At 36.5% G+C, this 23019-nt stretch overlaps 1 protein-coding gene across 8 annotated transcripts in view; it reads left to right on the top strand.

The window, feature by feature from the left end:
• Positions 1 to 21100, top strand: part of RPS6KC1 (ribosomal protein S6 kinase C1) — a 190741-nt gene extending 169641 nt beyond the window's left edge. For 7 of the 8 annotated variants that reach the window (XM_036101797.2, XM_036101795.2, XM_036101793.2 and 4 more), the window contains 3 exons: positions 8755 to 8837; positions 9905 to 10000; positions 18924 to 21100. In XM_036101797.2, coding sequence (XP_035957690.2) covers positions 8755 to 8837; positions 9905 to 10000; positions 18924 to 19034 — 290 coding nt within the window. In that variant the 3' untranslated portion in view covers positions 19035 to 21100. The remainder of the gene's footprint in view (positions 1 to 8754; positions 8838 to 9904; positions 10001 to 18923) is intronic. The other variant, XM_078078121.1, reaches the window with a different exon arrangement.
• Positions 21101 to 23019: the final 1919 nt, after the last annotated feature.

Raw genomic sequence — 23019 nt, 5'->3', positions numbered from 1 at the left:
GGCCTTTGTAGATGCTTTGAACGCCTTGAATGAACAGTGCTGCAGAATACAAGATGGATATATTTATTCAACAAACACTTATTAAGTGCCTCCTGTGCCTAGGAGCTAGAAATAAAAGACATAATTGGTATAGTATTGACAGTTAATTTTGAAGACTTATGTAAAAAAAAAAGGACTCCCCAAACAGAAGACATATACAATTGGTTACCTAGAATGTTAATAGACCTTTATAGGTGAATAGTTGTATTTATAGAATTGTAATTTACCACACTAACAAAAGATGTGCTTAGCTGTTTCTCTTCTCACCATTTAGTTCCATATATTGTTGGATTTAAAAAAAATTTCTTTCTTCTGTGTTTCTTTCTCTTTGTTCTTTAGCCATCAGCTGTAGTGGAAGACTAATGCTCAGCCCCTGCATAGAAAATCTTTATACACAGCAAGAGCTGGTGAGAGAAATTGACTAGAATTTTGTAATTCTAGTCCCTTTCAATTAGCAACAGATGCTGCAGGGAAAGATTGTCTGTGTAGGAACACAGTACTAATGTTTCCATGCTCTAGCTGACATGGAATGCTCATTGCAGAAGAAAGATGTTCTTTTCCTTGGTCCAAGTATGTCACTAATGATAGACCAGATTTTTTTTTCCTTTTTTTTTTTTTTCCTTTTTTCTATTCCTATCTAGGGCCATTGTGGATTAATTTTTATATTGTTTTATTCACCAAAACGCTCTCTTTTATTCTAAAAGCTAATGTATTTGTGTTACTTACGTTTCTTTTCCAGAAGTGAGAATTGTAATCCTTAAAGTTAGATACTTAAAATCAATTTTTTAAAAATTCTGTGGCATTGGAAAACTATATCTCCCCTTGCCCCCCCAAAGTATACTTAGTACAGATTATCATTTTAATTTATTGCATAGATCTGTGCCTTTAAAATTTTTCCATCATTCTGATATTTGGATAAAGTGCTATATCATTTATGTGACAAATTCTTCTAGCATCTAAATGTTGGTTTAATTTGACTATTACATAAATACTTTATTTGAAACAATTGTTGGCTTTTTCATTGAATTTTATATGCTCTCTTAATAGTTCCACAGTTACTAGAACTTTGAGAACTATGAGGCTTCTAAGATTCTATTTACTAAAAAAGTGTTAAGAAAACAGTTTGGGAGAAATATTTAAAAACTTGTTCTAAATGAAAATAGAATTTCTCTGTATGTGAAATTCTCTTCTAAGAAAATTCTGAATCTACTGTTATTTCCTACCATATCCTATAAGGAAGACAGCAACAACAGAACATACTGCCAGAGGGAGGTTATAGAGTTGTCTGGAGATTTTTGCAATGGGCCTGGGCAGTTGTGCTGTTAGGAAGGGTAAAGGGGAAGGATGAGATGACCTGTGTGGGTCTGCCTTGGTGAAAAACCAGGGAACAGAATCAAGTGGTGTCATCAGTCTGAAAGTGTGTTTTATCAAATCCATCAAAGAACTAAATGTAGAATATCAGATTCCCTTATTTATCAAGCAGTCTGAATGTAACAAACCCTTAAAGAAAAGTAAATTCTGAATTCGGGATGTTGAGGGTACCAAATTGTTTAAATGCAAGGTGATTCATCTTTGTCAAGCTTTGTAGAAAGGTTGGTCTTTATTTAATGCATTTTCTAGCTTTTTCAAATTTCTGTACAGTTTCTAGCATAGTTTTATCATTATCTTTGGTTATTTTTGAGTCATGTCTTTGGCAAAATCCATGTGGTTTAAACTATGTAGTTAGTCCTAAGAGGTAGGACATGTGCCTGTACTTAAGTATATGTTATGATTTCAGTAATCCTGGGGATCACATGGTCTCTCCATGGTCTGAAAGAAGTGTATACTTCTGTTCATTCACTTCTCATGCAGGTATAGACACTTTATGATTTCTAAAGTCCAAGCTTTCTGCTTTTTTGCTTCTTTATTTTTCAGGAGCAAGGATTATTATAGCTACAGTTTTGGGGTCAGGTTAACATTATTATTTTTGGCTGTAAGAGGGAGACTTAGTAAATTGACTGATTATCATAAGGACTGTAAAACTCTCTTATTCTATGTTTTAGCGAGCCCTTTGACAATATGGGTTACCAAGGCAGCATTATTTTTCTGAAAAATATCTTGGCTTGTTGAAGAGTGTTCTATGAGGTGTTAAACATGAGTAAAACAAAGGTAGGCAAAGCACATTTTATGTTGTGATATCTTTATTGTTTTATTTAAATGTGTTTATTCACTTGTGAAATACGATGTCTGAATTATTAGTATGAATCAGTAAGAGTCTATATTGTGTTAGAATGTGAGAATTGATAGTGCTAAAATGAGAATTCTCGAATTTTACTAAACAGTTCTCACATATTTGATGTCCTTAAAAATTTTTTAGTTGGATTGAAATCTAATCTGGGGCCAATTCTATGTTGCCATTACATTAAAAGATGATAATGATTAGATTGAGTGACACTGATTCATTTCGTTTGTCACCAGGTCTCTTAGGGAAAGGGAGTAGTGGCTGTGGATAGAAAAGAGAAAAGGAAGTTTGAGGAATGCTAGTCATTTTAGCATAATCCCACTCTTTGGGCATCTTAGGTTAATGGAGGGAGAAGAAGTTTTGAGAAAGGCTCACGAGTGCTTTTGAAAACACTTTCAGGATCATAAAACTAGAGGTAGAAAGAATGTTAGAGATCTGGCTATCCTCATTTTCAGAGTAAGCTTAGTATGATGTACTCAGCCAGGGTCAAACGGTAGCATGACCAGGGCCCCGTCAGTACATTTCTTTGATTCAAAGACAAAAATCCAGGATTCTTTGATAACACGACATCTCTTTTTGAATTTTTGTGGGAATAACCTTGAGAATTTGTTTTCTTAGGGAATAGTTTATTTTTCCCCTCCATCACTTTGCTTAATGCCTATACTATAGTAAGTATTGCTGCATTTGTGGAGAATAAAGATACTATTTTGCCTCCCTGGAAATTGCAAATACAGAGTGTAGCAGTGGGGGAAGGGCATGTATGGAAGCTTTACACATTGATTTTAGAGGAAAAATATTTTGAAAATTGACAAAACAGTGGTAAATTTATCCTTTAAAGTATTTTTCTGCTTTTTTTTTCAGAGATTTAAAAAATTCAAGGTAGGAGTTTAACAAGATTTCTCAGCTTCACTGTTATACTTTTAAAATAGTCTCACAGATTTATTTGGTATTTCTTTATATTCTCTGCTTTTGACATTAGATACATATACATGACTATTCACCTAGTATTTGTGGTAGTCATCATGTAGCCATTTTTTTTTTAGAGATTTTTTTTTTTTTTAAGATTTTATTTATTTGACAGAGAGAGACACAGTGAGAGAGGGAACACAAGCAGGGGGAGTGGGAGAGGGAGAAGCAGGCTTTCTGCTGAGCAGGGAGCCCGATGTGGGGCTCGATCCCAGGACCCTGGGGTCATGACCTGAGCCAAAGGCAGACGCTTAACGACTGAGCCACCCAGGTGCCCCCGTCATGTAGCTTTATATATAAATCAGTTCTCTTGGTTTACGCTTAAAGTTCTTGTATAGATTTTGCAAGTACAGCAGTTTTAGAGCAGTTGTTTTGACAGTTACACAGCCTCAGGCTTCTTTTTGGCAACGCGATGTCAGAGTATGTCCTTTTTTTTTTTTTTTTAAGTAGGTTCCACACCTAGTGTGCAGAGCCCAGTGTGGGGCTCGAACTCACAACCCTGAGATCAAGACCTGAGCTGAGATCAAGTCAGATGCTTAATCGACTGAGCCACCCAGGCGCCCCATATCATTACTTTTTAATATAAGAATGATTGGTCCTTAAACAATGTTAAAAAGACAACCAAAATCCTTCATTCTGATTATTAAAAAAAAAAGAAGAAAATTCTGTTTGGAAATCCTAAAGAAGAAATTCCACAAGTACTTACTTCAGTTGTTGTAATATTTAAATTTCCTAGCCATTAAGAAGTTCTCTTTGTATCTTACCTAAATACAGAACTCTTTGTTGTATTTCTGAGTCGACTCTGAAAATCAAGGTCAGTTGGTCATGGTGTCAGTTTCACATTAATTAATGAATCCCTGCTTAATATAGAGCCATTTTGGAAAGCTTCAAGCTGCATTCTATGAGGATGGATCTAAAACTTGTTTAGTGTCTTTTCTCCAGATGTCCATGAAAAAAAATTACCTTTTCCAAGTTGTTATCCTTCTTTACTGGCCCAATCAGAATAAAGACGGCATTCAGGCTAGGCACCTTCATACTTTCAGAAGCAGTTTTTCTTAGATTAGGATGAGCAGTATCTTTCAGCCTGAGTACGATCAGAAAGTGTAACCCCAAGAGGAGAGAAGAAAGAGCAAGTAAGGGGAGAGGAAAAGAAGCTGGCTATCACTGGAAGAAAGAGGAAAGGAAGATCAAGGAAAGATGGAAAGAGAAATGGGGAGCACAAGAAGTAGACTCAGCAGTGCTAGAGGAAAACCCACAGCGATGTCGGCTGCCAGTCGGTGCCTCCTGGAGCAGATAGCAAGCCTAGGGAGGACGGGGAGGTCATTGGCGGATAAGGCCTACTTGGTTCTCTTGCTCTGCCTGGGTTGCCTTGCTCACATTGGGGCCCATCCACATTTGAAGCAGTGTGTTGGTCATTATCTACCTGTTAAAGACTCTGGCAGAAAATTGTGAGGGCTTTCAAAGCAGCATAAAACCAATGAACCTCATTCTTAGATTCCTTAGTTGAGCAAGTTCACAGAAACCAGTAAAGGAATACACCTTGTCTGTCTCATGAAGGGCCTCTCAAACTTTTCTACCCAAGTACTTCTGTCTGTAGAGGTGATATGAAATGGCTCCCCTAGGGGACAAGTGAAATGTGATCCTGAAGTTTCTCCGAAGTCTTTTTATCTTGTAAATCTATGCAAATTTTATATTCTGGTCCATAATAGATCTGTGTTTCCTTTACTAGTAAAACAATATCCCAGCCACTCCCACAAATATGAAAATCTTTGATGCTCAGGAAGATGGACTGTGCTAACCCCGTAACTTCAAGGACCACCCAGCCCTCCCTTGCCCCCAGCAGTGATACATTTCACCTGGTGCACATTCCCAGCAGTGATACGGGAGAATAGGCATAACATGTAGCCTTTGAGGGGCTAGGCTACACTGGGGATGACACCTTGGATCTTTCACTGAATAAAACAGTGCCTTTATAAATTATGTTAGCCATTGATTATCTTACATAGACTTCCCTCAGCAGCCCTCTGCTCAATTCTAATAGGAAATTTGGGGGGTGGCTCTAGTCTAGAGCTCCTCAGGGCATGTTGTTAGACCCTATAAAACATCTCGTTAATTTTCACAATTTTCTCTGAGCTGACTGGGTCAGATGTTCCTCTTTCTTGGGCACACAAACGCAATATTCTTTCTCCTCCATAAGGTTGCTTGGGAATTTTAAATAATTCATGTAAAATGTTAAATAGTTCCTAACATATTGGAAGCTGTCAAAAATGTTAGCAGCGGGCTTATTGTTGCAACTCTGATTGCAATGCATGCCTAGTGTGAGCAAAGCAGTAGACCTACATGGACAGTGAGAGACTTCATGGCTGGTCAGTCATTTTGGGTCTTGAGCTGTGAACTGATTTCTCCTTAGTGAAACTAAGAAATATGTACTTACTACTATATGATGAGTAAAGAAAATAGAATAACAAATTCTTGAGCAAAAAGATATTAAAAAAATAAAACCATTAACTATGCTAGTGGGAAAGCTTAATCTTAGTTTCACATGATTTAGCAATGTGGCCAGGTAATGGAGTTCCGTGGAGGAACAAGGCCTAGCATGGTGCCTAGTTTGTGCTGCTTATGTATGTTGGTTGAATGAATATGATAGGTTGAGACCTGAATATATACATTCCTGAATAAGCAAGGCATTAAGTGTTATTTCATGCTCAGTGAGAAGCCATTTCAGAATTTTGAAACCGGGAAATGATGTAATCCATTGCTTGGTTTAGACTGGAAGGAAATGTGCAAGAAATTATATTTGATGACTGGACTATGGTCACTTTTTTTTACTTTTCTGAAGTTTCTAAGAACTTAGACCCTTCCTGAAGTTTTTTAGAGCACACTTCCGAAGGTGACAGTCCTCGCTGTGGGGAGGTTAGGAAGGTGGTGGGGACAGTGAATTTGAATCTGGGAAGGGCAGCATAAGTACTTGGAATGAGAGCTCCCAAAGAGTTGTCCTTCAAGAGAATCACTGTTTTAGGAAATCCTTGAGTATAAAGTCATAGAAGTTAGAGCTAAATTTAAGTGAGAGGCCCTCAGGTATAACCCTTTTACAACCCTCTGTTACAGATGAGATCCAGTGGATTCCTCGGGGCCCTTCGCCCAAGCCTCCTGATTTCCAGTCCCGGTTGCGCTCATATATAATACATTTATGTTTGTGGGGAGAGGGTGGAGGCAGACTCTTAGGGAAGATTGGCCAGCATAGCTTCATCTTCCTGCTCCAGCACACCCGAATGTTTTCCTGTCTTCTTGCTATCTGTTTAAAAAAATGCGCCACCTAGCTATTCATGTAGGTTCATAAGTATAAGGATGAAAATAAACATCTCATCCCCTCAGAGGCAAATCACTAAAATATTTTGTCATCTTTTCTCACCAGTCTTTTTTTTAAATATATATTTCTAAAATTAGAATTCTCTTGTTTTATACCTTGTTTTTTTAATTTAATGTACCCATTTACTTATATACTTAAACTTTATATGAGTACATCATTTAAAATGTTTATGTAGTAATATTCCATCATATTGATGTGTGTGTGTGTGTACACACACTGGTACATAGACACACACACATACAAATATATATACAATGTATATATAATTAAATTTCTATTGTTAGGTCTCAGTTTTTTCTTTTTTCTTTTTTTAAGATTTTATTTATTTATTTGACAGAGAGAGACAAAGCGAGAGAGGGAACACAAGCAGGGGAAGTGGGAGAGGGAGAAGCAGGCTTCCCACGGGGCAGGGAACCCGATGTGGGGCTTGGTCCCAGGATCCCGGGATCATGACCTGAGCCGAAGGCAGATGCTTAACGACTGAGCCACCCAGGTGCCCCAGGTCTCAGTTTTTCAAATAAGCTGCTACTTTATAAACACACATGACTTCAGCAGGCTTAGGAGACTTTTGGTTATTCACACAGTAGTTTGAGTGGTTAAAAATCTATGTTTTCTTGGGCGCCTGGGTGGCTCAGTTGGTTGAGCGACTGCCTTCGGCTCAGGTCATGATCCTGGAGTCCCAGGATCGAGTCCCACATCGGGCTCTCTGCTCAGCAGGGAGTCTGCTTTCCCTCTGACCCTCCCCCCTCTCATGTGCTCTCTCTCTCTCTCATTCCCTCTCTCAAAAAAATAAATAAAACTTTAAAAAAAAAAAAAATCTATGTTTTCTTTTTACCACCTGGCTGAGAGCAGAGAGAATGGAGGTTGTGATTTGGCCTAGAGCACATCCCGGGAGGAAAGACTGGGTGGGGCTAGTGTGGAGGGATGTAGTTCTTCACGGGCTGCTTGAGTTCCAGAAGAGGGTAGGTACTGGGATATGGAAGATAGTACTGAGTAGGAGGAATTTCAGTATTTCCATAGGAATGGCTCTGTTTTCTTTTTCTGGTCCACATGACCTTTGCTCCAAGGCTTAAAGCTCAGGCTGTTTTCTGAGTTTCGTGGTTCTTCTATGCAGTAGATTTACGAAGTATTGGTTAAAAGGTTGGGGACGTGAGCACCACTTCAGTTATTTCCAATTTCCGACCTAACTACTTAAAAACTTTTGAACATTATTTTTATGAGTCGTGGGTTACCCTGCACCCAAATATTAAGTGTGTTGTGTCAGCCAAATGGAAGTGAAAGGGTAGACATTGACTGGCTTAGTGACTAATCAAATATCGTTAGGAAAAGACAAGAAGGCATCAAATAGATGTAAGGGCTAAAAGCCTCAGAACTGGTAAAATCAGTGTTGCTGATTTGTGGAGAAACCTGAAGATGACACCTGAAAACTCATATTGCATTTTGGGAACTCGTGCTGGTGAAAGATAGGGCTAACGCAGATAAAACTGTGATTTGTAGATATTCTAAACACCCTTATCTTAGCCAGTAGTTTCAGTTAGGGCTTAAAACAACACATCTGTTTGTACTTCTAAATATCAAAATGGGTAAATTTGCATTTCACATGCTCCTCCTTTGGTTGAAAACAATTGATTATATAGGAGAGGGATGGTATTATAAATCAGGTTTTAGTTCTGCTGCTGATTTACTATATGACATTGGACAAGGCATTTCACCTCTCTGGCTTCTAATCTGTAATTAAAAGGATAATTACTGGTTTAAGTAATTTTTGAAGTTCCTTCTGAACCTAGAGTCTTTATTTCTAAAACAAAAAATGACCCCTGAGGCAGCGTTGGCTATACTTTCTTGAATTTGAAAAATTAAGCAAAATGCTGATCTGGTAGATTCATACAACTTTTAAGTGTAGCTTCTTGAAGGTGTCCCTCTATCAACTAAAGAACAAATGTCTCAGTTTAATATATGACTGCATCAAAAAAAAAAAAAAAATGCAACCACAGTAGGTGACCAAAGGGGATAAGTAACTTTCAGGAATTTTGAAAGCCCAGTAGTATTTAGTATATGCTCACTCAGCATTAAAAAGGTCACCTTGCTAATACATGTTAATTTTGAAAGTTGAATTGACCTTTGGAATTTTAATATCAACCTTTTTTGGTGTGTTTAGAGGTTGGAGCAATCACAGAAGAAACAGAAGCCTGTGATTGGTGGAGTTTGGGTGCTGTCCTCTTTGAACTTCTCACTGGCAAGGTAAGCAGTGACCTGGACGTTTAATAAGTTTACCCAGATGCTACCTTGATTTCAAATTGAGAACATTTAACCTTTGCCTTTAGTTGTTAGATCAGAAACTAAATAAGAAAACCTTTGATTTTTTATTAAAAAAAGCAGAAAAATGCAAGTTTATCTAGATTCCAGATTTTTTTTTTAAGTATTATATTGGATAAATAATAAAATTCCATTATGTCATAATGTTAGCACGTAGATATATGACTAAACATTTTTTTTCTTCATTTTCTATGATTCAGTTTTAACAGCATTAAATCTGTAATGTTCATGTAAGAGGATGTATTAAGATTCTCTGGATGTTTTAAACATCTTGTTGGAAAGCAGGAGGGAATTCTCATTTTAGAAAATTAATGTAGATATAAAAGGTAACATTACCTTTTTTCTCAATACTGTAAATTTTTCCTATCTGTTCTAGCTTAAGGACAGAATTTATACTCTCTCTGATCAATAACTTAAGTAAGATGTTTGAGGTTAATAGACTTTAATAGAGTATTGTGCACATTGCCTCCTGGGAAGAAAACAGAGGAAATCAGCAGTCCTACTTTTGTAAGTAGTCATCTACCTTGAATATGTAGGTAATACTGAACTCTTAAGATTGTTGTGGATTATTACAGATCATCTACATGTACAATTAAATCATAAAGTGCTATAAATATATAAAGTGTTATTATTAACCAATTCTAAACTTAGAAGGTTTTTCAGAACATTAAAAATTCAGAGATACCAAGTCCCTTTTTAGTTTTTGTGTGTAAGGTAAACTTTTCTGTTATGAGCCATTCCCTGTATAACTAAGGGAAGAGGGCTAGCAGCATAAAGCTTATGATGTGATTTTGATGATTGCCTTCATTTCAGTTAGAAGTTCTGTAGGCTCGTGGCCCTTGGCCTGAACCGCTTAGGAGATACTGTGTTGATTACTACACCTCCAGTTAAGATGGTTGTTGAGCTTTCTATACTTGCTGTCCATAAATCCTGTGATAGAACAGAATATGATGTTATTTGGGATAAGAAGTGTACCTGATTGATTATTTCAGACTCTGGTTGAGTGCCATCCAGCAGGAATAAATACTCACACTACTTTGAACATGCCAGAATGTGTCTCTGAAGAGGCTCGCTCACTCATACAACAGGTAATTTAATTGACCTCTACTGGCCAAGTATATCAGCCATGCAAATTAGCAGAATCCATAGTTATAAAACCTTAAAGATATTAGTTTGGGGCAAGAAAGACTCGTTACTAATTACAGATTCAGAACTCATACTGTGTATGGTTAGGCTTCTGCTATTATTTAAGTATTAGTGAGGTCAGAGAGAACAGTTAAAGCTTATTGGTGTTTAAGTCTTTTTTTTTTTTTTTTTCCAAAATCCAGGCTAATGTTTAGTCAATTTCACATGTTTGTGTAGGTATGAGATTTAAGTATCGTTTTTAGCTTGTCTGGAGCTGCTCTGTTTCTGCTATTACATTTTGTAACCATGTACGATGGCTGTTTTCTTTTTCTTTCTTTCTTTCTTTCTTTCTTTCTTTCTTTCTTTCTTTCTTTCTTTCTTTCTTTTTCTTTCTTTTTTTTTGACTGGATATTTTCAGTCTTTAATTCATATTTAGAAACTTAGGAATAGGCTACTCAGGTTGCTTTGGAGAAAAGTGGTGTTAGAAAATCTTGCCAAGTTAGATTACTCCTAGCTTCATCCATTGATGGAAGTTGAGCATTGATGTCAGTTAGTGCATTTTCGGTGGCTTTAAAGAAAGAGACTATTGATAATTAAAGTTCAGTATCCCAGAGGTAGGCTTAGAACTCCAGTGAGCTTCTTAAATTGATTCCTCACATTTAAAATGCTCCTCTAATTTTGAATAGTGAGTTTTGGAGAGTATACTGAGGGTTGTTAGCGTTGGGGAATGATAGACTCACAGCAAATCAGCAAGAGTTGTCAGGCCTAGGATCCTTATAGTTTTATGAGAAACATAAAGGGAAAAGGTGATTTGAAAAAGATCAATAACTATCATTTTTGTTTCATGAAACCCGAATTATTTTTTTTTTTAAGAAAGGGGCAGTGGGGAATATACTAAGAAGAGAATTACCTAGTATTCTCTTGAAGAGTGATTTGGGTTCCATTCAACAAATACATGCACAAATATATGCAAGACATAGTGCCGTAAGCTATGAGGGTAACAAATAACTATATCACGGATGGATTGGATCAAAGCTGTCAGAAGCTTAAAAACTACTCTGGCAAGTCAAGATAAGGAGGGGCTATAGTTGATGCAGTGATAGTATTAGGAAAGTTTTTGTGTAGTGGATGTTATTTTTGTGGAGCTCTAGAATTTTGGTGTGACAAGGTAGGATGTGGCAGAAATAGCTAGGTGGAAAGAACAGCTTGAAAGAGGGAAGGAGTCCAAAAGACCCAAATTAGGAAATCAAAAGTTTGGTTTATCTGGAGTGGAGGAGTGAATATAGGAATGAGTAATAGTAGTAGATGGGTGTGGAAAGGTAAGTTGGAATTCTCTTATGAGGTTCTGTTATCATGATCACCAGGGAAGAGTGATCATACTTAATTCAGTTAAAAAAAAAAAAAAAGGATATTTGGAGTTTTTGTGCAGAAGAATGAAAGGATCAGAGTTGTGCTTTAGGAAGATTAAAATTTCCCAGAGAATGTAAAACGTAAAGAAACATAACCAGGTTGGAAATAATGAGATGAGAATACCCTTGAGCACTTTGCAAAAGGATTAAGAGGTAATGCAAAGATATAGAACACGTTTCATTCTAATGGGAAAAAAAGGACAGCTACTCATTTGATTTCATCTTACTTGTTGTGGCACAACAAGATAAATTCCAAGTATTTTTTTGGTAAATAATTTGAGGAAGGCTAGCAAATGCTTTTTGTTTGTTTGTTTCCCTCCTTAAAGTCCTTATTATATAAAACTGAGAATAGAATTACCTACACAATTTATAAAGGTCTGCTGCTCCTATCTTTATTAGAAATTATGTTATGAAGGAATCTTGGCTTAAAGTTTGTTAAATTCTCCGATACAGATACTTATATATTATATAGTAAATCAGCTTTCTGTCATTGGCCTGCCTAAGGAAACTACCACTCATGTTGAGGAAACATCATCAGGAAAGGGAAAAGGGGTCTCCTGGCATGATTAGCAATTTGTCATTTTGACTTTCCTCTTCCACTACCTCACAGGTCATAGGGGTCTTTTTTTTTAAAAATCACAAAATGATTTATATGGAAATAATTATTCTGCTTTGGGGAGAGTTCCCCCTCTTCTGTCTTTCAGCTCCTTGCTTTCTTCCTAGATTTCATAATCCCCTGTACCCATGGTTCAGTCATCTCAGTCATGTGAATGGTGCTAAAGTAGACATAGTTACATTTTAAATGCAATTAAAAGGAAGATGCTTACATTTTACAAATCCTCAGAGCATGTATATTTGTACTTCACAAATTGTGACACAATTGTTTTGTTAGTTGAAAAATACTATATGAGAAAAAGACCTTCAAAACAAATCTTTATGTCTTCATTGCTCCCAGCTTTATTGCCTGAATATTCTTCAGGAGAAGGGACGTTGGCGGTGACTAACTTGGTTTCGTCACTGGCCGCTAACACGTTTGCTGAAGCAACAGAGTCTTTGTGTGGTCTCTCTTAGGCCTGGTATAGTATTTAAAATGGCAGGATAAACAAGAGAGTCATGGGTAAGACAATTACACTTTTGTCTGTAGATTTATAATTACAGATTTGTAGCAAAGTCCATGAACTAATTAAGTTGGCTTTAGTAAAAGTCAAAATAGGAACCTTTATTGGAATTTCATAATGAGGTCATGTTTTGGAAAGAATAGGGGTGGAAAAGCCAATTGTAACCAAGAAGAAAGAATTTTCTTTCTGTTCATATGTTTACTGAAATATTAAAAAATATGCTGTAGTTATATTTAATTCTTACCAGTGTTTGATATTTTAAATTTATATTAAATTGTTTGGTGCCTTCCACATTTCAGTCCGTTAGACATGAGTTGTCAGATTTTGAAAATGGATTTGATACATTTAGGATACTCTTACAATGTTTGTTTTATAATAGCAGCTTTTCACTTAACACCTTTTAGCAGTATCTAATATTAAAATTCTTTGAGCAGTTAGCTTTAATAAACAATAGTCATTTTGAATGCTAGATACAATAATTTCAAGCGAAAAGATTGAGTACAGTCTTTTGAAGTATATGCTTCACACCTCTTGTGTATTTGGTAATATTAAAGTGAAGTAGTAGATTCTTGGCATTTGCAAAAGATTACATACTCATGAGGCAGTGTAGTGTTATGTTTAAGAGCATGGATTCTGGAACCACAGTGCCTAAATTCACATCTTATCTTTGCTACTTTCTACTTGTATGATCTTAAATAAGTTACTTAATTTCTCTGAGTCTCTGTTTTCTCATCTATAGAGAGAATAGAATAGTAGCTACTCATAGAGTTGTTGTGAATTAAATTAATTAAACTATGCTATGCACTTAGAATAATGCCTGGCACACAGTGAGTGTCACATAAATGTTTTATATCATTATTATTGATAGAGTAATACTGAAGGTTCATAATACATAGTAATTTGTATTTGATGAAGCATGTGTTGAATTATAGGGTTGCTATTGTAAGGGTGAGGCAACTGCTGGTGATGTAGGTGAAAAGGTCAAAAAAAGTAGTGGACTGGCACGTAATAGGAAATCAATTGATATTTTTCATACAAATAATTGAATTAATGAATCATAAATGAAAAAAATAGAAATAAAGGTAAAAAGAGAAGAAACAGAAGTTTTGGCTGAATACATAGAAACATTAATGAAAAGAAATAATTTAAATATTTACTATAAGAATATTCTCAAATTCGAATGGCTGTATAGTCATATAAGGAAGTTGGCAAATTCTCTCTTGAGAAAGGAAGTTATAACATTGGACAGAATTGGCAAAAACAACCATCTCAGTGCTTTGGATATTGATCAAAGGGATACAACAATCTGAAAAGTGTTTATACTTGAAAAACAGCCAAACTTTGGGAAAGAAGAGTGGGACTCTGTGGCAGTTTTGCCTGGGCTGCTCCCATTCTCTTTTCTCTGCTTGGTCAGGGGTGAAGTTTCTTCCAGACTGAAGCAGGCCACGAGGACCAACCCTGAGGTTGCATGCCTGTGTATAGGAGCAGGAAGGATCCCAGTTGAAAGTAAAATCCAGGGGAGATTTGTAAGGGGCCTAAATTTTTAATGTGTTCTCCTATGCATCGGCAGAGGACAGAAGCTTTAGGGGCTGAGGTTTAATGTAACCTCTTTTCAGTCACAGATTGACCACTATGCTATGCACACACAGGGTGATCCCTAGGAAGTGAAGCTCAAAAATAAAAACAAGGAAAAAGGAGTGAGCAGAGATAGCAATAGTTGCTTATTACAAAGTGATGGGAGGAGCAGATTTACAGATCTAGCTGAAATAAGTTACCAAACAAAGAACAAACCAACCAACAGCAATGATAATAGTCTTCTTGGGGAAAAAAGTTGGACTCTAGAGTTGGTAAAATGTCATCCAAAATATCCCATTTTCAGCAAATATTATATGATATACACAGAAACAAAAAAATGTGACTCATATGCAGGGAAAAAAGCAGTCAGTAGAAATTGACTCTGAATGTCCCCAGGTTGAATTAAACAGACTTCAAAGTGGTTATTATAAATATGTTCAAAGAACTAAAAGGAAACCATGTTTAAAGAATTAAAGGAAAGTATGACAACAGTGAATCAGCAAATAGAAATTCTCATTGAGACATAAATTATATTTTTTAAAAAAGAACCAAATAGAAATTCTCAAGTTGAAAAATACAATAATAACAATAATTATTGTTTCAATAATTGAAATTCACTAGGGGGAAAATTGATTAGAGCATCTCAACAGCAAATTTGAGATAGATGAGGGAAGAATCAATAAACTTGAAGATAGAATGATAGAAATGAACAAATCTGGGGGTGGGGGGGAAGACCAGAAAAAAGAAAAATGCACAGGGCTACACAAACCTGTAAGATAATATCAAATGTACCAGCGAGTCCCAGAAAAGGAAAGAGAGAAAGGGGGAGCAAAAGTATTTGAAAAAGTAATGGCTAAAAAAACACCCTAAATGTGATGAAAAACATTGATAGGCATCCAAGAAGCTCAGTGGACTTTAATTAGGAAAATACACCTACTCATATTGTTGAAAAACAAAAACAAAGAGGAAAATCTTGAAAGCAGCAAAAGAAAAACCACTCACTTTATACAAGGAGACCTTAATGTCTGACTTCTCATCAAAAACGTTGGAAGACAGTACACACTTTTAGCTATAAAATAAGTAAGTCACAGAGATGAAAAGTACCCATAGGGAATGTAGTCAGTAATATTGTAACAACACTGTGTGGTGACAAATGGTGATTATACATACTGTGGTAAGCACTGAGTAAAGCACAAATTGTTGCATCAATACTTGTACATCTGAAACTAATATAACATTGTATGTCAATTATACTTCAATAATAATGATAAATAATAGTAATACCAAGAGAAGACAGAAGACAGTGAAATAACATATTCAAAGTGCCAAAAGGAAGTTAACTATCAACCAAGAATTCTATATCCAGCAAAAATCATCCTTCAAAAATGAAGATGAAATAAATTCCTGAGTAAAGACTGAGAGAATTCATTGCTAGACTTGCCTTACAAGAAATAATACAGGAAGTCTTTCAGGCTGAAAGGAAATGACGATACCACATAGTAACTTGAATCTGTAGAAGGAAATGAAGAGCACTGGAATGGTAAAATATGAGTCCATGAAAAAGACAACGAAAAAGACTATTTTTTTCTCATTTTTCTTCTCAACTTCTTTTAGAAGACGTAAGATTGTTTGAAACTAATTATAACATGCTGTTGAGTTTATAACATACAAATGTAATATATTACATATATGACAGTAATAGACAAAAGGCAGAAGGAATGGAGCTATAGTTAGAGCACAGTTTCTACATTTCACTGGAATTAAGTTAGTCTTAATCTGAAGTAGATTGTGATAAATTTTATTTTTTTTTAGAGAAGGGAGGGAGAGGGAGAGAGAAAGAATCCCAAGCAGGCTCCATGCCCAGTGTGCAGAGCCCGACGTGGGGCTTGATCCTATAACCCCAAGATCATGACCTGAGTCAAAATCAAGAGTCAGACGCTCAACCAACATAACCATAAGAGAGCTGAAGTGGCTATATTAAATTCCTGACAAAATAGATGTGAAGACAGGAGGCTTACTAGAAACTAAGATATTTCATAGTGATAAAGGGTCAGTACATAGAAAGATATAACAATAAATGGATATGCTCTAATAACAGCCTCTATACGTGTGAAGCAAAATCTGACTGAATTGAAGGGAAAATAGATAATCCAATAATAATAAATGGAGGCTTCAATACCTCATTCTTGATAAATGATAGAAAATCAGCAAGGATACTGAGAAGACTTCAACAACATTATTCACCATCTCTGACATATATGGAACAATGATTGCAGAATACATTCTTATCACATGTACATGGAACATTCTCCGAGATAGATCATATGCTATACCACAAAACAAGCTTCAATATTAAAGGGGGATTAAAATCATACAACATACTCTGATCATAACAATTTAATTAGAAATCAGAAAGAGATCTGATGAGTCCACAAATATTTGGAAATTAAACAACACACTTCTACATAGCCTATGAATCAAAGAAGAGGTCTCAAGAGAAGCTAGAAAGTATTTTTAATGGAATGAAAGCACAATATATCAGAATTTATCAGCTGCAGCTAAATCAGTTATTGAGGAAATTTATGGCTTATAAACACCTATATCAGAAAAGAAGAAAGGTCTCAAATGAAAATCTCACCTTGCACCTTGGGAAACTAGAAAATTCCTAAAAAATTTTGTGTTATTAGAGCAAAGATAGGCATATAGATCAATGGGTTAGAATTGAGTCTCCAGAAATAAACCCTTATATTTATGGTCAGTTGATTTTCAATAAAGGTGCCGAGAGAATTTGATGGTGAAAAAATAGTCTTTTCAACAAATGGTGCTGGGAAAATCAAATAAGTCACATGCTAAAACCAAAATGAACTAAGGCTCTTACTTCATACCATATTCAAAAATTAACTCAAAATAGCTCTTAGACTTACATAGATGGGAGCTAAAACTAAAAATTGTAGAAACCATAGGAGAAAATCTTCTTGACAGGTTAGGCAAAGAGTTATTAGATATGACACCAGAAACATCCATAAAAGAAAACAGTTGATAATGTGGGCTTCATTGAAATTAAAAACTTTTATACTTCAAAAGATATCAGTAAGAAAATGAAAAGACAAGCCACAGAGTGGGAGAAAATATTTCAAATCATGTAACTAATAGGGACTCGTATTCAGAATGTATAGAGAACTCTTATAGGGGCACCTGGCTGGCTAGGTTGGTAGAGCGTACGATTCTTGATCTCGGGGTTATAAATTCGAGCCCCACATTGGGTGTAGGGATTACCTAAAATCAAGTCTTAAAAAAAAAATTCTTATAACTAAATAAATAGACAATTCAGTATAAAAATGGGCAAAGATCCACCAAGGAAGCCCTATGAATGACTTAGAAGGCCATGAAAAGATGCTCACCACCATTACTCACTAGGGAATACAAATTAAAATCATAATAAGATGCCACTAATACCCACTAAAAGGGCTGTAATCAAAAGATAGTATCAGGTATTGGTGAGGATGTAGAAAAACTGGAACTCTCATACATTGCTGGTGGGAATGTAAAATCGTGCAGCTACTTTAGAAAGGTTTGGCAGTTTCTTAAAAAGCTAAACATAAATTTGCCACATGACCCAGCAGTTCACTCCTAGAAACATCCTTGAGAGAAATGAAGACATATGTTTACACAAAGACATATATGTGAATGTTAATAGCAATATTACTCTTTATGGCCTCAACCTGGAAAGACTACAGGCCTATTAACTGGTGAGTAGATTAACAAAATGTGTTCTATCCAAAAATTGGAATGCTATTCAGAAATAAAAGGTAACAGACTGTTGATACCTGCTACAACATAGATGAATCTGAAAAACATTATGCTAAGTAAAAGAAGGCAACTACAAAAGGCAACATATTTTATGAGTCCATTTACATGAAATATCTAGGAAGGTCACATTTATAGAGACTAAAAGCAGATCACTGTTTGCCTAGGGCTGGGGATGGAAGTGAGGATCAACGCTAACAGCATGAGGAAACTTTTTAGGGTGATCACAGTGTTCTGAAACTGGATTGTGTGATGGTTCCACAACTTTTTACATTTATTAAGAATCACTGAATTGGGGGCGCCTGGGTGGCTCAGTTGTTAAGCGTCTGCCTTTGGCTCAGGTCATGATCCCAGGGTCCTGCGATTGAGCGTCGTATTGGGCTCCCCGCTCAGCGGGAAGCCTGCTTCTCCCTCTCCCACTCCCCCTGCTTGTGTTCCCTCTCTCACTGTGTCTCTTGCTGTCAAATAAATAAAATCTTAAAAGAAAAAAAGAATCACTGAATTGTACACTTACACCAGATGAATTTTATGCTATATAAATTATCCCTTAGTAAAGCTGTTAAAACAAAACATGAGGATGCACGAAAGTCTCAAGACACATTATTTCAGCATGCCCATGAAAGAAGTAACTGGACGTCTCAGATTTTGGCGCAATATCTAATTAATGTCACAGTGTGCTTTGGAATAGGAAATTGATAGGTGTAACTGTCCTGTTATGAGTTTGAGAGAACCAAAGTGAGTTACTCAAGGTCATGTTTAAAATCAGTTGAAAAGCCATAAACTCAGATATCCCCCACCACCCCACAGCTACAGTGGTTTTAGACATAGCTCCCTTTCAAGGAAATCTCGTCGGTTGGCTATTAATCAAGTCCATTGTCACTAGGGTTGAATCGAGCAGTTCTTTCCTTTCCTATATTTTTGTTGTCCTTTGATTCGCCACTTGGATTCCTATTACTCACTAAATCCTTCCTTTGTAGCTCTTGCAGTTCAACCCTGTGGAGCGTCTTGGTGCTGGAGTTGCTGGTGTTGAAGATATCAAATCTCATCCATTTTTTACCCCTGTGGATTGGGCAGAACTGATGAGATGAGCGTAAGGCAGGGTTATCTGCGCACGTTCCGACCTTCTCTGTGACAGGCAGCTCCAGCACGGAGGCAGCCCTGCCTCACACTCACCGATGGAGCACCGAGACGTTGGGATGAAGACCTTTAGAGGAAATGGGGGAAGAAAAAGGCTGGAAGAGAACAGTTTCTTTACCATTACTCTCTGGACAAGATATTGGCTACATTTGCAAGGGGCATTTATGTGCAAACCTTTAAACAAGGTGTGATCTTTATTTTATCTGCATTTAGTGTTGCAGATGAGTTGTAAACCCAACTGAAAGAGGAATGCCCTTCAAGAACTTCCTCTGAAAGCTCCAAGTGTACATTTAAGTGTTACTTGAAAGGAGGACCTTTACATGGCAGCTAATAGTGCTTTCTGCTAAGCAAGATTGGTTTATATGATCATAATTAATATTTGCTGAATAATACACTAAAAGTGCTTCATGAATAGTGTCATCTATGGAGCTTAAAAATTGAGGAAAGAAGAATATATACATCATGTCTGATAGAAAACATCTACCACGATGCTATATAATTAATGTATGCTGAATGTGGTTCCATATTATTTCATACTTTCAGAAGTCCACTGAGAAGAAAACGCTCACGTTGCCAACTTCGTATACTTTGTTGGTTGGTACTGCTTAGGAAGGGTTCATAGAAACACCGTCTCTCTTCAACTTTATCTTTCTGCTCCCTACACCTGTTGCCTGTTCTCTCATATTCTGTTCCCTCTTCCTCCACTCGTACATATGCAACAAAAAGGGAAGGGAGTATTTATTTCCCCAAATTGTATCAACTTAATAAGGACTAAGAAATCATGATTATAAAATAAATGTGATAAAAATGGAAATCTCTCCTTCATTTAATTGCTTAAGTTTTTTGTTTTGTTTTATTTTAGAAAGGCCTCTCTTTCTTTCATCTTGGAATTTTAGCAATTTCTGCTGCTTCTTATGCTTAACTTCATTTTAGGGTTTTGGTTTAGTGTAGTAAGAACCAAAGGATCTCATCTAAATGGAATTGAATGGCAATCCTATTTTATTACTTAGTGACAGGATTTCCAGATCTGACCTCCTAATTTACTTGACATGATACAGAAAGAATATGAGTATTCATACCTCTCCAGACATTTGTTATTTGTTATTTCTGTGTGTTGCTAAGGTAGCTCCTGCATTTGTGCCTTGTTTATAATAATTTACAAATGTTTCTAAAGCATTAATGTCTGTTTTTAAAACTTTATCCAACGAAGAAAGAAAAAGTCACTTTTTCGGAATTAGGAGCCATCAGAAATAATGAAGGTTTTCCATATATTTTAATCCTTTGAGTTTTGAGATCTATATGGGAGCCCATTCCTTCTCCACGAGCATCTCTACAGCTTCCATCTGCCGTCAGCTAGGTCCTGCCATCAAAGTAAATGGAAGCAGAAAATGCTTTAGTGAAACAAAGGAAATGTGCAAGCATTTTTTTCTTTTTCTATTTTCCTACTTCCCCCTTTTCCTTCTGGTTCCCTTATAACCTGAACCTCAGATGAAGGACTGCAACAACACCAGGATGGGGAGCAGGTCACCAGGATCAAAGCACAATCAAGATGACATCACTCCCTGGAACTGGGTTTCAATTCACCAGCCCTCCCTGGCCTCATAACAGGAACTTGCGCAGGTGAGACTAAAGAATGACTTCCTGTGTAGGACCAGTAGGAAATCTGCAAGTACTTAGAGCTACCCGTGGCAGAGCTTCCTTCCAGAAGTGCCCTATGACATGAAAGTAGGCCTTCCCAGCTGAGGTGAAGCTCCCAGCCCTGCCACGTGGTTTTGGTTCCTTGGATTCAGGACGGTCCTGTCGACAGATGACTGCTGTGTCAGTGTGTTGACCGGTCTGCTGCTTCAGTTCCCTCTTTCTCTCTGTATGTCTGGTTGGAACTTAACGTAAATACGTCATCCGTAATCATGGTGGACATGAATTATTACAGTAAGGAACACATAGGATATGGCTTTGGGGTGACAGACCCAAGTCTGTTTTTATTTGATGATGTATATTAAAATATTAGTATTTCTAATGCTCTGGATGATCCTGCTTTTTTGTTGTTTTTAACTTTTATTTTTTTGAGCATATGGCCTGTAGGTCCAAACATAACTTGCCACTGTGTATTTTTCATGTGATTTTCTTATTGAAGTAAAACATGCCTAACATAAAATTGACCATAGAACCACTTTTCAGTATACAGTTTATTGGCATTAAGTACATTCCCATTTTTATCCAGCCATTACCTTTCCATTATCCCAAACTGAAAACTCTGCACCCATTAAACAATAACTTCCCATATTCCCCTTCTTCCCAGCCCCTAGTAACCACTGTTCTACTTTCTGTCTCTATGAATTTGACTCTTCTAGGTCTCTCATATAAGTGGAATCCTATAGTATTTGTCCTTTTGTGTCTGGCTTATTTAACTTAATGTAATGTTTTCAAGGTTCATCCATACTATAGCATATATCAGAATTTAATTCCTTTTTAAAGGCTGAATAATATTCCACTGTATGTAGAGACCACATTTTGTTTAGCCATTCATCTGTCATTGGACATTTGGGTGTTTCCTACCTTTTGGTTGTTATGAACATGGATGTATAAACATCTGTTCAAGTCCCTACTCTGATTTGATTTTATATTTTTATATGAAATTACCAGTGTCACTGACTATTATTTTACGGTGCTCTTTATAAGAGAGCTTTTCCACCAGGTGGTCAGTAACATGGTAGTATAATGTCACCTATCGTAAGAAAGGATATGAAAGTCAGTCATTTCTATTTCATAGAAACAGAGATGAGCTCTCTATGAGTAAAAAAGAATGCCATTATTTTTTCTTTCTTTCTTTCTTTCTTTCTTTCTTTCTTTCTTTCTTTCTTTCTTTCTTTCTTCCTTTCTTCTTTCAGATTTTATTTAATTATTTGACAGAGAGAGAGCACAAGCAGGGGGAGTGGCAGGCAGAGGGAGAAGCAGGCTCCCGGCTGAGCAGGGAGCCCAATGTGGGACTTGATCCCAGGACCCCGGGATCATGACCCGAGCTGAAAGCAGTCGCTTAAACAACTGAGCCACCCAGGTGCCCAAGAATGCCATTATTTTAGCAATTTAACCATTACATGGGTTAAGACTTTTTGAGACACAGAACTTTTCAACTTATTTGTTATAATAACTGAACTCTTGAAAACATATTTAAACCTGCCTTTTAAACATTTTAAAACAGCTACAAATTCTGTTGTATTTTGACCCTCAAGTTTTTTCTATCCTGTCTTATTTCAGTCATTGTGAACCATGATTGAGTTTTGCTTTCATATAATGCATGTACTGAAGAGTATAAAATTTATAAACAATACTTACGCTATGGCCAAAAACACTGTGTTAGGACCCCATACCTAATACGGCTTTGTTGAATTCAGTTGCCCATACTTATGAGTCCAAGCAGAAAGAAATCTGACTGTAGTACTGAAAGGCTCTTCACTTTAGCAAGTGACCCCTTATAGGATCTTTATTAGACTCACATAGGGCATGCTTCATAAGCTGGATCATTTTTCTTCTTAAGAGTAGTTGATTTAACCTCTGATATAGCTAAAGCTCTCGAAAATGAAGCCTAATATTTCAAGCTCTTTCTTTGAGGATTGTGGAAAAGAATAGCAAGTCTTTTGAGTGGTGTCCTGGTCCTAGCTCTGTGAGTAAACTAGCATTTTACCTTAATCGAATCACAATATTCTAGACCTATTCCCTTACCTATTGAATGAAGTAGTAGGTGAGTTCTAAGCTCCGCAGCATATGATGGACTTTCTATTTTTCAGAGTGAACTGAAATTTGATAAACTAACATGGTAGAAAGACAAGGTTAGTGAAAATCTTAAATTGGTACTTAACTGTTTTCTTATAATTTTTTTTTTTTTCTAGTAATACCAGATACTTGGGTTGCTGCCATGTACGGGCTCAGCAGCATAGC

The sequence above is a fragment of the Halichoerus grypus genome, chromosome 7, assembly GCF_964656455.1.
Source record: "Halichoerus grypus chromosome 7, mHalGry1.hap1.1, whole genome shotgun sequence".
NCBI classification, from domain to species: domain Eukaryota; kingdom Metazoa; phylum Chordata; class Mammalia; order Carnivora; family Phocidae; genus Halichoerus; species Halichoerus grypus.
Note: the sequence above shows the minus strand (reverse complement) of the source record. Positions and strands in the feature narration are given on the sequence as shown.